Source organism: Lissotriton helveticus, chromosome 9, assembly GCF_964261635.1.
Source record: "Lissotriton helveticus chromosome 9, aLisHel1.1, whole genome shotgun sequence".
NCBI lineage: Eukaryota > Metazoa > Chordata > Amphibia > Caudata > Salamandridae > Lissotriton > Lissotriton helveticus.
Window position 1 is genome coordinate 1,079,305,385 of NC_136070.1, and position 14,976 is coordinate 1,079,320,360.

Below are 14,976 nucleotides of genomic sequence, written 5' to 3' on the forward strand. Positions count from 1 at the left end.
CGCAAGTATGGCATGACTACCATTGGTGATATGTTTTTAAACTTACTAAAGTTATAGAATAAGGTAGCGGAGCAAAGGTGATGTTCCATTACAGAAGGGAAGGCAGTAGCAAGAGGTTTATATTTATTTATTTACTTTACAATCTTGTATAGCACCACTGTGATATGGATCAGTTGTCAGTGCGCTCCACAGCTCGCACCAGAGATTAGTAGCCATAACTGTATAACCATAGTATAAGAGTAAACTGAGAGAATAGAGAGAGGAGTGGAGACAAATTCCTTGGGCGCACCCCAGGTGAGCCCCTTGGGCCCTGATTCCAGTACCTTGAGAAGGCCTTTATGTACCATGAGGTTTGAAGCAGGCATGACAGCAATGTCCTACCCCCCTGCCCCGGAAGTAGTACACACTCTAATAAGGTCCTTGAATCGCCACTGGCAGGATTGTCCAGACTCACACCGACACCCCTAAAAGTAGCGCTGAACACCCTGTTCTATGTAACCTCAGTTACATTTTGACACTCAGTCCATTTTCAAGCAGCCTGTTTAAAACATTAGGCCGTGGGTCACATCTCTGCCAACAAAAGGAAATTCCGAGGTACACTTACTACTGCGGTGCAGTAAAACGTACTCTGGTTTGCTGCATTTTGGCATTTTCTTTCCCTCAACTTATTATAAAAGGCAGAAGCAGTGAGGGTATCTGTTGTCACTCACAATAGAGACCTCCTTGTAACAGCATCGTTATTGTAGCCGCTCAAATAGTGACAACTTTATGTTGAAGAAATTAGGATCACTGCTCCATGGTTGCACCAGGGGCATTACAGACTCACTGAATGTGAAGACAGTGTAAAATATGACGTGCACACTTGCCCCTTGTACCAATAGTGACACGAAGGCAACATTAGACCAGAATCAGAAGGTTACCACTGAAATGGCTTTGGCGCAACAGCTGTTTTTAGGGTATATCTTAGTGGGGAACTTGGGGTACTTCTGCGAGTGAGGCATCTTAATAGGATGAGCTATTTGGTGGACACTCATACGAGTAAAACTACAGATGCATTTAAAGAATACTGAGGTTGTGGGGGTGGGTAGAGACATACGACTGGAGATGATGATCAAGCTAGCATTTTGGAAATGCCTGTTCTCTCATACAGTCTCTAAAGGACCGTGTTTGTGTGTTTAGATGAAGTTAGGTTGATAAAGGTGATATAGTGAATTTATTTAATATTGTGGTAAATTATGGATTGTGGTTTCCCTTGCGCCCCACACTGGTTGGTACCTGAATGTGTGTAGTGGAAACCACTTGCAAAGCTATTGGAATTCATTAGAATGATTGTAACATGAACAGCCCCTTGTGTGGGACTGAAATGCAATGCTCTTGAACGAAGAGCCAGACATAGTTTGTATGAAAACTGGAGTTAGTGTTACTATTGTTGGCTTCACTGAGGCCTTACGGCATGTTAAGTAGCTAGAAATAATATCCTAAGGCGTAAGTGACATGTTCCACCAGCTCCCTCCATGGCCTCAAAAACTGAGGCCTTCGGTATTCATAGCCTGCCAGGAGTTGCTCTCTCTTCATATTCATTAGCAAGTTTTGCATCTGATCACTAGAAAAGTGTGTCTTTTATGCAGTCCTTTTAATCAAAAGATATGTGATCCCAGGACTTTGAGCTGCTGTCATCTGTCCCACTGCACAATGCTTGCACTCATGCCAAATTCTCCTCATTGACCTCAATGTGTCAAACCCCTAGGGTGTAGCTAGATTTGGTTTACATGGTGTTATGACCATTACACTAAACACTGTCATTCTTTGTTCGTGTAGCTCCATGGCCGACTCTTGTTTCTGCCTGCTATAGTGGTGATGCTAGTGGTGTGTATGACTCTGTTTGTAAAGATTGTCACTAGAGAACGTGCCGTGAAGCGGTTTCCATGGTAGTGTGGTAATGCAATACTAGCGAGCCAGGTTTTGCCTGCTACACCTAGCCGGTTTTACCTTGAAAGAGTTGTGTGAAGGATGCCTGCATCATGTTTACCTTTACTCTTCTTATTTTCAGCGATGAAAAAGCAAGGAATGATTTGAAAGCCCTCCCTTCCCTTCCAACCCGGACACTGCAGGAGCACCCCTCCCTTGCTTACTGGTAGGTCTACTGCAAGTGCAATAAAACCTGAATAATAATGATCAGCTAAGAATATTGATTTCTGTCCAGCAAAGGCGGTATTGATTCTCAACAAAAATCCTTATGCACTGTTTCACCTGATCAACTCCAGTTATGGATTTAAGATGCGCCGAGTGTATGTATTGAACGTAAAGCTGGCTTTCCCCATCCTTACTTCCAGATGATAAATGTAGCATTGCCTTAAAACTGACTAAGATGAAGGAGTGAGGCATGTGATTGAGCAGTAGGTTCCAGAAAGATATGCCCTTAACTTCAGGCGTGAGCAGAGACACATGTATTAGTTATTCCTGCATGCTAATATTAAGGATTCGATGCTCTCAGGCACTTGTAGTGTTTTTATTATGGGAAATAAGAAATATGAAACTAGCACAATAGGCACAAATGTATACAGTGGCCCTCATTACAGGTCCTCAGGAAAACCAGTGAGAGAGGTCAGTGTCACAATTTACAGTAATTGCCGGGTTCCGTTTAACAGCACTATTATGTACTTTCATCTATGGAATGGTGAATTAGTGAGGAAATCAGTGTTTGTACACTGATTGTCGCAAATTTTTACGACATTCAATGCATTTTTGCATGGAAAGAGTCTGCCCAAATTTAACTGGTTCATGGAGAAACCCAAACTTCAAAAACCAAACTTTTTACTTCACAGCTCGTAATAGGGACTCTGATGAAGACTCATATTTCACCCAAAGCAGGATTACTGAGAAACCTGCAATGAGGCACTTTGTGTAAAGTGTGAAAGATAAAAATTGACTCAAATCTCCAAATAGCCACTTCAATGCAATTTTTGCTTGGTAAGTAAGATGACAAGATTCCTCTCTTTCCTAACAGAAAAGCAAATAAAACTACCCCAGCACATCTCCCTCTGAAGACTCCTGTGCAGAAATCAGGTGACTGGCAACCCAACAGTTTCAAAGAACCTAGGGATCACCAAACACCCTAGATGAGACCACCAAACCGCTTAGATGACAGTCTCCAGGCTACCCTCCAATTTCCATACATTTTTTATAGAAAACGGAAGAACTGGTACTCATTGTCCAGAATACATGTTTGCTCCTGAAAAGTGTTGGTACTCTCCTATTAATATATATCGTAACAGTGCTGAGAAGTGGAGAGACTTTCCCTTTCAAATTAAAGAAGTGCTTGTACTAATTACCGGAGATTGCCTACCCATTTAAGGCACTGCCATGCTAGGTGATGGAAATGTCATTTTATATGTGACATACCCACAGCGAAGACAAAATGTTAGCTATCTGGTTGATTAATAGTTATGATGACTACTTCTGTAGCATATATCAAATAGTCCGCAGATGCTTGATTAAGAGATGTTCTTTTTATTCAACTCACGCAGCTAACTGTGGGGCATATTACCAAGCTATAGCGATAATTATCGCTAAGCTTCGTTAGCGGGCATTTAAATATCGCCGCGCTCCGATGATTTTTATCGCTTAGGAGCCTTGATATTATCAAGGTTTATCTCCTAAGCGATAAAAATCGGCCGAAATTCATGAATATCGCTGAAAAGTCAGCGATATTCATGCATTAGCGAGCAAATGCTCTTAGCCATTTCATCCACCTACCATTGGATAACATGGCTAAGAACTGCTCTGGGCAGGCGGTAGCTTTTGGAGATAATCGCGCTTAGCGCGATTATTTCCAAAAGTTGGTAATAGGGGATAGCGATGTTAGCGACTGTTTCCAGTCGCTAACATCTTGGCACGCCCACTCTGAATGTCATTAGCGATAATCTTTGCTGACATGCAGAGTGGGCCCCTAAATGCCCGCTATCGCCTATTAGCTGTCGCTAACTGGTGTTAGCGACAGCTAGGGAATAGGGCGATAAAATTATCGCCGCTTTAGCGGGAATTTTTCCCGCTAAACCGGCGATATTGCCCTTGGTAATATGCCCCTGTATCTTTAGTAAGCAGTGCATCTGGTAAATCATGACAAACGTATGAATCAACCTTCTTCCCAAATGTTCGAGGTTGTGTTGGCAGTAAAGACACCACACATAACAAATTCAAATCTGAAGATTGTGGGGCCTATTCAGGAACTGGATTTTGTATGTTTAGTAGTACTACAGTCTTACTATTAACGTACTATAAAATGCTACTCACAAACCTACGTGCAGAGGTTACATTTCTGTGTCTTTCTGTATGAAGATCTCATCCCTGACTATGGAGCCTCCCCACCGTAAATATCCGTTTTAGTTGTAAATGGCGGGAAGGACAGACGAGTGTGACTGAAAAATAGGGAATACTTACTACAAAATAGGAGGGGTTAAGGGAGGAGTAAGGAGAGATTTAGGTAAGGACGCACACTCATCCAAAAAAGAGCAAGCCCAGTCCTATTCAAAAACTGCACTTCTAAAGTTACTAGAACCAAAAAGATTTGGAACAGTCATAAATATACTCCAACTAAGAGGTGGAGTAGCTTCAGCACCATACTTGGCAATCCACTGATACTGCAAAACCCTCCTATAAAAAATAACGGTGGCAGGGACTTAAAATAAAACTTTTAAACTAGTTGAAAATATAAATTAATTTAATATAAAGTTAAAAATATCTTGAATAAAACATTTTATTTAAAATATTTTAATAACCTGTTCTTAACTGTAACATTACTTTTTATTAAAATGTAATTACATTACTTTTAATCAATTTTATATATCACTTCTAATCATTTTTAATACCTAATATATGCTATTTTTGATATTTTAGGTGGGAATTCTGTTTATAATTTAAACTTCAGAAAAATAATTAACATTTAATGCTTCAAGAGCAATTAGATTTTGACTGTAAATTAATGTATTAATGCTGCAACTTTTCATATTGTTCTACAATTAAAATAAATGTATAAAATGATTTAACATTAGACATTTTAAATTTAAATGTTTGCACTTTTTAAAAAAGTTTAGTAAACATTTACACTTTTGTCTATACTTTATCAGACTTCTACCTATGTCAAAAATGACTTGTAGTAATTTTAAACAGTTTTTTATATATTTTTAAAATATTTCTTAAACAAATTAAAAAATATTACATTTTTTTATGATTTATTTAAAAAGTCCCACCTAAAGTAAAATATTTGTATTTACATACTATGTGTTCAAAATTACAAAAAGCTCTGTGTACAATTAATTGGAATTCATTTAAAAAAAAAGTAACATTTATTATTAATGGTTTATTAAAATACTGTATGATTAAATAACATTTATTTGAATATATATATATATACATATACATTCAATGTAATATATATATATTTTATGAGTCGCAATAAAATATTTTAATGTAATATTATTTTCTATGGGATTCTATTTCAAGTCGTTGTCGCCATTATTTTCTATGGGAGGGGTTTTCACTATCTTTGTTTGGTCTGTTGTGACGCTGGCCATACTACTGCCCCTTTTTGCAGGAGTGTTTCTGGGGTGGAGTCATGTAAGTCTACACTTTTGAGTAACTTTACACTCATAAATGGTGAATAGGCAAAAGTAGTAAAGTTACTCAAAAGTGTAAGCATGATGTTACGCTTGTAGGTTTACTCATATATAACTTTACTCTTATGAATCGGCCTCTAAGATAGCAAATCCAAGGTGTTTGTAAACTAGCCTGATCCTTATTTTCAACTCTTAGTGTACAGTGCATTGGCTTGATGTTTCTGGTTTACATTACTGTATTCGCCCAGCAAAAATCTGAATATGCACAAAGAAGGGGTAAGTAGCTGTTTACTCTTTTCGATATTTCGGAGCGAGGCAAGTTTCACACACTTGATGATTTTAGAAGGATTGTTAATCTTCGTATTCATTGGTTTTGTAGTGATTCTTCATCCGTTGTACACCCACATTACATGTCAGTGTAAACGTTTGACTTCTCAACTTTCTAAACAACACTCACAAGCACACCAGAGGAACACATTGACGCTGATATGGAAACAAATGTAAAATAATAATATTAATTATGGATATCCTCCTACAATGGTAAAGCAGATACATCCTTCTACTTTTCTCCTACACCATGCCAGAGTGAAGATGTGGTCATGTACATGCACTAAGGGGCTGATTCTGATGCGGGTTGGAAATGCTTCCCGACCGAATCAGGTTGGAAATGGTCGCCCGACCGACTCGGATCGGGAGAGTCCGACCGACCAAGTACGATGCATCCGGATGCTTCCAGATACGATTTGGTTGGACTCCCATTGACTTCAATGGGAGCACATGTTCCTAACCGCATCATAATTGGGCACTGGGTCGCTCCCGATCCTATTTGGAAGGAGCAAATGCCATTAGGAGGCCTTCCTAAACGCATCAGAATCAGGCCCTGGGTGGGAATGCTTTCCAACTCGCATCAGAATCGGGCCCTTAATAGTTAAAATGTATGTTACCCAAATTTCTTAGCTATCAGAGAGACCACGTTTAAAAAAAGGCCTGGACACAAGTTTCAATTATGATAATGCACGGTTACATCCAAATTCCTGAACATCAGATTTGATGGGTCAAAGATGTGAGAGATCACAGGTGTGTGTGTGCATGGTTGTGTGTAATGAGTAAACTTGTTGAGTACCTCCGCCCAGACTATCTTGGGGAAAAAACAGCCCCATTGTAATTCCTTTCCTAAATTCGATACTTTTTCTATTGTCTCTTTTCAAAAGCAAATTGCCCCTCAGTATTCCCTGCCTTTTTACACAGACAATTTACCCCTTGAGTTTTTAGGATCTTTCGGTGAACTTTGAGTAATTATTTCACTTTATGCTCTGAATTGTGCTTTATTGTTTTCGTGAACTTTAAAAATGGATAGCAGACAAAAATATCCACCTTGTCTCTACACCCTTTGCAGAGAATGATACTGGGGGTCTGCATATCTTACATTGCTTCCCACTGCACCAGAAAGTAATCTGTCAAGTAACAAACATAGTGCTTTGAGCCTTTTCCCAGTCATCCCACCTTCACATTTCTTGAGGAGCCTCTTTCTCCAGTCCTATTCAATGAACCTGATTATCAGTTTGTGTCCATGGAGGAAGAATATGGATTAGGATGGCCATCTCACTCATTACTGACAATGTCTCCCACTAATCATTGGTTTCATGTGTTTTAACCTGATTGGTTAAATGGAAGTAAAACAAGATTAGTACAGCCAGAATGCATTATTCAATCACACAAACATCCAGGACTGGAAATAGTGTCTAAAATGACCTGGAGGGAGGTGGTCGCCGTAAACTGGACTAATCCTTCAAAAGCAGACACTGTCCTAGGCGATCGCATCCAACTATTTGCTGTAAAGTGGGTCATGTGTCTGCATAGCTAGCTTACCAATTCTAGACACTATTGATTTGCTCACAAACATTAGAAAATGTGGAGATATTTGAGTAACTTGCTCCATGAGCAGTATACACCAACACACGTTTGCCTACTGACATACATTCTCTTCAGTTACATGGACACATCATGCATGTCATGAAGTATTTATGTAAATATATGGGGTTCATAGAAACAAAGCATTTTTCGTACAATTCCTACCCTTAAAAACCTCTTCACTTGTGCCTGTTTGGACCACTAGGAAATACTAGAGGGATTGTTGGGCTCCCATTTTGCGAAGATTGTATTTTTTATTCATTTATATTGCATGCCATTGGCCACTACTTAACCATCCTCCTAGGCAAGTCCACTCTTCTTCCACAATATGTATGATAAGTTTATTTCTTTATTTGAGTGGTTTGGTGGAGTGCTGAATCAGCGACACGCTCATTATTCATTTGTTACACAGCTGTATTGTACACATATGCAATTGTAACATATATTCCATACATACAGATCGTAGACACTCAACTAGAACTTCTTTCTTTTGTAAGATGGAGCATTTTACTCATATAAATTGCGCATTATTATCGAAATATGTACTTTTGGAGACAAACTCATTTCGTGAATCTCTTGGCGATAAGATTTCATTGGGTTACACTTTTTTAAGTGATTTTTCTTTGTTTACCCATTGCATGACGCACCGTGGAAGTTCGTGGTTTATGAGTGCTTTTCTCGCTCTTCTAATATAATGTTGCAATAACCAAATGAAACGTCAGGCGGCAAAGTACACACATTTGTATTATGAGAAGAAAACGAGTGCAATCAATTATGTTTTCTTACCTTTTAAATCAGTATTATGTGTGTTGCCAAAAATGATTTTGTTACTCGTTCTAAATTTCTTTTCTTGTTTGTGATTTTCAGTGAGGACAGGGTGATAGAACACTACAGAAAGCTTAAAGGGGTAACCAGAGGAAGAGCTATTGTGCAGTGAGTATTTTTTAAAATCAGTATTGTGTTTTATTTTAGCATTTGTATAATGCTTGCTACCCTTATGTGTAGGGATGAAGCACTCACCCACAGGGATAGCAAGCTACATAGTGTGGGGTGTTTAGTTACAAGGGTGTTGATTTTGTTTTTTGCCTGTGTGGGAAGTGTTTTCAAGTTGCGCTTGATGACCACTGAGATGTGGTTATCGTGTCATGGGAGGTAGCTCCTAAAGGTGTGATGGGGAAGGGTATGTAAGAGGTAGACACACAAATTATAATTCTAGTTAGGACTAAACAATATAAACAGCTACATTACATCAGCCTAACCACAGGAGCAGTGAGTGCCTTGTGCGTTAACACCAAAAATAGGGTAATCAGAGAAAGCCTGGTAATCCATATGGCAACATCCGTAAGGCCACTAACTTTGGTTTTGGACTATGTAGAAATGTTGTAGGAAAACATTAGGGACCGATTACGGGTCTGGCAGTCCATGGACCGCCAGACTTGTGGAAGCGTGTCGGTGGTGGGCTCCTCTCCGCCCTATTACAATCAGGGCTTTTGGACCGCCATTGCCCAACCACAGCTGCCATGGAACCACCATTCCCTTGCTGTGTTGCTGAGGTCAGGCGGACGATTTACAAGTGTAGTCTCCGCCACGATTTTCATGGCGGCTCACCACCATGAAAATTGTGGCAGAGAGGAAACAAAGGGGGCCATGGGCCCCCTTGTGCCTCTGTGCCCTGGGATGCATGCAGGGGGGGCACAACATGTGCCCTCCTGTATGCATGCATCCCAGTTCCTGCTTGGCTACTACTTCTCAGTCTATACCGTGCAGGAACTGTTTTTGGCGTTCCCATTGTGATGCCCATTTTTGGGGCACTGCCATGGAAAAGTAAGTAAAAAATCCTGCCAGACAAAAGAATAGCTCGTAATCTGGCGAGCGGCCTAACCACAGGTTTGGCGCCTCAACGGCGGGGTGGACCCGACGCCATGCTGCCATACTCGTAATCAGGCCCTAAATCGGGTCACAATGCCTCAGGCTAGATTCTTGGTCATTTGGCCACACCCTAATGGCCCTTGCCATTGCGAAGATGATAACCACTGTCTCCTTTTATCAGCATTAGAAAATTAAAATATACTGAACCTTGCCAGCCCAGACAAATTTGACTATCCCTTGCCATTTTTTGGGTTGGCTGCAATGTCTCATCACGCCCCCTGTTGCCGCCTTACTTTGCTGTGCTATCATTAATAATAATTACAGACCCATGTTCAATAAAGATCGACCACATCTTTCCAGTTCTTAATAATGGAACTAATTAGGCATTAATGGCCAAATGGCGATTGTGCCGTGGAACAGAGGAGCCAGTTTACTATGCCCTTAGGATGTGCATTATTCATCGTTCAATTCTTTTTTTCTTTATAACATTTTTATTAGGATCCAAGTATTGCATTAACATATATATATATATATATATATATATATATATATATATATATATATATATATATATATATATATATATATATATATATATATATTCTGGGTAAAATGCCACATGTACTCAGCATACGGGTAATAAATATAAAGAGAAATATATATATTTTATATTACAACAAGGAGCTATCAACAGAAGGCAAAAGAGAGAGCATAGCACAAATGAGGTTGTCTTCAGAAAAAAAACAAGTAGGAAAACAGCTCGTAAAGTGCATAGAAAAAAGATGAGGGAGAAGAACCCGAATGGTTTAATAAAACCCTACAAGGCTGGCTCTGCCATTCATCGCTCATTTCGTTGACCAGCTAAATGAACATTTGCGGAGTTGAAATGGGGTTGTGGGGAAAGAAACACAATGGGACAGGTCGTGCAGGCTGTCTGTAAAAGCCACCATGCTGGTTGACTGTCCAGTTCTCTATTAAATAATTTTATATGTTAGCGAAAGTATTATTAAACCACATGACGAGCTCTGTTTACATCGCATGGCTGACTTGTTGCACAGTCTAGTTTACGCTCATGACAGTCAGAAAATGTTAGTCACCAAAAAAGCCACCGAAAAGAAGAAGGATCTGAAGTGTAAAATACTTATGCTACTGGCTTGTAAAAAGAAGTCAACTGTAGTGCAATCCTGTCTTCTAATATGCATTTGCAATGATGTTCAATAGAATGGTATTTTCACAAAAAACACTGCCTTAAAGTTACTAATTAAAAGGAACTTTTTCTTTTTAAATGCTCTCGAATTTAACAATTGTGGAATGATTGAGACGTACTTAGGTTTCGGTCCCCATATTTCACAACACCTCTGCCTACGAGACTGCGCTCGCATCACAGTGCTAGACTTAGGAAGGCGATGTGAAATGGCAGAATTAGATGTGCGCAAATTCACCGGCTGTACCCATTCACAAAACTCAATTTTCTCCTTTAAATCCAGGGCAGTGAAGGGAGGGAACGTACTGAAACTTGTTCGTGCATTTTTACAGTAAGACATCGTTTAGTTTGCATGCGATACATTGCATGCCCTTACAACTCGGTCGTTACAACGACCGTGTTGGTACATCGCATACGATTACATTGCAATGTGTTACAACGACTTGCTGTAGGGGCAGAAGGTGTTGGATTGTAAATCCAACAATCTGCTGCCCCCTACAGCCCAAACTGGAGTAGTAATAGTAAATTATACTATTCCTCAGTCCAGCGCGCCCCCTACAGCAAGTCATTGTAACGACTTGCAATGTAATCATATGCGATGTAACAACGCGGTCGTTGTAACAACCGCGTTGTAATGGCATGTGATGTATTGCATGCGTTCTGACGACATATATTCATTTTGACGCTCAAGTGGCAGCAATTGGGGTGGAGAGTGGTTCTGGTGGTCTACCAATGCAATGTTTGAATTTCTGTACACCAGTTTGTTACATGTAACTGCCAGCCTCTGTAGTCTTCAGTATATACATATCTTGCATTGTAACCTGGACATGGCCAATATAGTTTCAGGTCTAACTTGCAAATTACACTGAAGTGATTGCAGTACCTTATGTGGTTTTACAGTATCCCTTAAGGAAGTACCCCCATCACAACTACAGACTTTCTACGTTTTTTGTTTTAGTACGGTAGCATAAGTTTAGAAGTATGACTGAATCTTTGAAGTCCCCCAACGCAGTGACAATATTTGGGTATACTGTGAAAGAGCAGCTGCGTGCTGTCTTCTGAGGGTACCAATCTGTGCTGTCTTCCTTCCCCGTTCTCTAAAGCGTAACTGGCATTGCCGATTCAGGCATATTCAGTGAGGCAACCACTCACACCACATCTGTAAATAAGTGCTACAATTCCAGATTTGCAGAATAGCACAAGCATGCCTTATACAAATGTGTGCAACATTGATATGAGGGTAGCTGAAGAATCTCGTGGGAGATGTTTGTGGCATCCAGTCTACTCAACAAAGTCTGTAATTCAGCAACCCCATTGGTATACTGCTACCCACTGGTTCTACATGGCATGTATGCATATTATTTTTCAGGCAAGATGTTATGCAAATAGCGAGGCTTTCTTTCTTGATCCATGGAGCGTAGAGACATAATCTACCCAAAAAAAGAGTGAAAAAGATTTTGATGCTTGACTACTATTGCTAATAGTCTGTCAGGCCAAAACAATTTTTTCAAACTGGAGAAAGCAGGCATGTTTGGCTGTGGACAAGCAGTCGCTCCAGACAACAGCAGGGGCTGCTGGGATCCCTGTAATATGACTTGCAGAAGTAGCAGCGTTCTACGCTAGCAGCCACACGCACTACTTCCTGATTCAGGACTGGCCTGTGATGACTTGGGTGAAAGTGACACTGTGTCCATATACACCAAGAACAGAGAACACAGCATCCAATGTTGTATATAAAAAATATCTTATGTCCCCACAGCAGTTTTCCCTCAATGCAGTGCTTATCGTGTATAAAAGCCAAAATGACCATTATGTTCTTGCATTGCATCTCTAGGGGAAGCTGGTACCTACGCGCTGTTGTACTGCGCCACACCTGAGCAGCTTTCAGCTGCTTACTAGTCTTCTGATTCATGCTTTCCATGCCACTGGAATCAAGCTATCCAGGCTGATGAGGGCTGAAAGCCCGAAACCGATCCTAGGATGCTTGTTTCCAGTCCAAGGAGGACCTGGCTTGGCAGTTCGGGCTGGACTGTTCCTATGGGGCACAGGGTCAAGACTGATTTGCATATGGCTGGGTTCAAACTGGAATGGTATGGTGAGCAAAAAAACGATGGATTTGGGCCCAGATCGCTGTACTGGGGTGAATGTATGACATTGTTCTGCATTCTGTCCATCAACTGTTGTTTTTGCATTTAACGAAGTCTTTGCCTGCTCCTTTTGCATACCCATAGACCTGATACTCGGTGCTGGTCGTACTTCCTTCCCACCACTCTTACATGCTTGTGCAGAATCTTTGAGCACATTATCTGGCGGGGCCCCTCAGGTCCAGATTCGGTCTAAGCTCTTATTCCGCACTCCGGAAGCTTTTTGCGCTCTGGCTCCTGCAGTGCCGATTTTATTGCATGAACTGTTTGTTACCTTGACTCATGTTTTCCCTACCTCGGTTTTCTGTGGACAGTGAACTCCTGGTTCCCGTCCTCCCATTGAACAGCCTGTGCCAGTGTAAGCACACTCATTCTTCAACACATAGTCCTGCCTTTATGAGTTGGCCCATAGATCTTTCCCTGCTATTACTTGCAGGCAGAGGTGAGGGTTTGCTTTGGTATTTTCTGACTCTCCTTGACAAAATCTGAGTTAAAAGAAACCCTACTAGGACCAACATGCTTCTTTATATTTCCTGGAGTTATGATCAGATAAAAGCTTTTGTTCTGCTGAACACTTTTGACCTAAGTTTTACTTAGGCCTTACTCAAAATAAATAAATAAACACTCACGCCATAACTCTTTGTTTAATTGTGTACGGACACAAAGCATATTTATTTCCTATCAGATGTGTTTATCTATGTATGAGGACTTTAATGATATTTGTTAAGCCTGCCTTAAATGCGAAGTGAAGGACTGGCAAGAATTTTTCACAGTTCTGAAATGTTGAGAATCATTAGTGAACAATCTAGGGAGAGCCTTGGAGCTGCCAAATGTTTATGATGTTATGCAAATTACTTATTGCATTAAGAGGATATTAAGCAATGTTTCATGCCTGGGCAGAGATATGGCAGCACACATATCCTGTGTACGCCAGCCCAAAAAATTAAATTCAGAGTCATTCTGACACATCAGTCAAGTTATCCACCTACTAACCAGCCGCAATGACGGTTACGAAAGGATTTTTGCGTCTGTGGTCGTTCACAGTTTTTACTACTTTCAATGCAGGCTAGTCAACATAGTGGGGTTGTAGCAGTATGACATCTGACTTCATCATTGCACTGTAATTGTGGTATGTACGTGTCCATTTCAAGAGGGATGATGCTAACTAGCCTGTGTTAGTGGTTCCTGAGATGTACTCTGTCCACCAAGACTCGCAGACCAGTTGATGATGATGATGAAGCAACTTATATCGCACACGGATACACCGAAGAGTGTCTTGGCGCGTAGCAACAGGTCTGACATAGAGTTCTAAAAAGATATTAGTTTTGCACGAAAATTCATTTGATAAGTATAAAGGGTGCAGCTGGATAAGCACATTTGGAATTCCAATCTTTTTTATCATACCATGTAGAATTTAGGTTGTTTAATGCAATCTTGGACCATACGTCTGTGAATCTCTTTTAGATTCAATCTTAGACTGATAAGATGTAGGGCCGGATCTGAACCATTAAGAAGTATATAAGTTGCCTGCCCTGATATTGAACTGTCCAATTTAGTATTGTGTATTTTTTAACTGCCATCTGCAAATATTTAAATCCCTTAACCCTTAAAAAACATCAATGTTTCTCTTGTGTTGAGCCTATAAAAGTGTAATCACCACCACAGTCTTATTTTTTTCCAAACCAACAAGAATTGAAACCTTCTTTTCTGTTAATAATTAACAAGTGACAAAACATATTCTACTTCAGGAATGTTATTTAGACAAGTTCTGCAACTTATGTGACATATATAGTTTTAACTAGGCACTGATAACTGTTCTAACTTCCTAGCTTTTCAGGAGCCCTATTGCCATTTTTAATATAGTCTAAATCAAACTTCAAACAGACTACATTGTGAAAGGCTTGATGTAGTTTTCGATGTTGAACTGTAGGAGAGGTGTGGCTCACTGGTTAGAGGCGGCAGACCTGTATGGTGGAGAGGTGTGGCTCACTGGTTAGAGGCGGCAGACCTGTAAGCAGAGAACGGCCCGGGACCAGGGTTCAATTCCCGACGCGGCAGGGTCTTGGACCAGGGTCAACGGACTCGATAATTCTCGCCTCAGTGCCCACTCTAACCAGGGAACACACTCGGTAACTCTGGGCATTAAGCTTGCCTCATCTCTACAACGGCCACCCACAGACGCCGGGGATGCCTGGTTTCACCCTGGAGATACCCAGAAAGGGACCATCTCACA

General features: G+C 40.5%; 1 protein-coding gene across 3 annotated transcripts in view; it reads left to right on the forward strand.

Annotated features, from left to right (window-relative positions):
* FRMD4B (FERM domain containing 4B) overlaps positions 1-14,976 on the forward strand; it is a 596,661-nt gene that overhangs the window by 440,819 nt on the left and 140,866 nt on the right. For all 3 annotated transcript variants that reach the window (XM_078661469.1, XM_078661468.1, XM_078661470.1), the window contains exons 8-9: positions 2,051-2,134; positions 8,394-8,459. In XM_078661469.1, the coding sequence (XP_078517595.1) occupies positions 2,051-2,134; positions 8,394-8,459 (150 nt within the window). The remainder of the gene's footprint in view (positions 1-2,050; positions 2,135-8,393; positions 8,460-14,976) is intronic.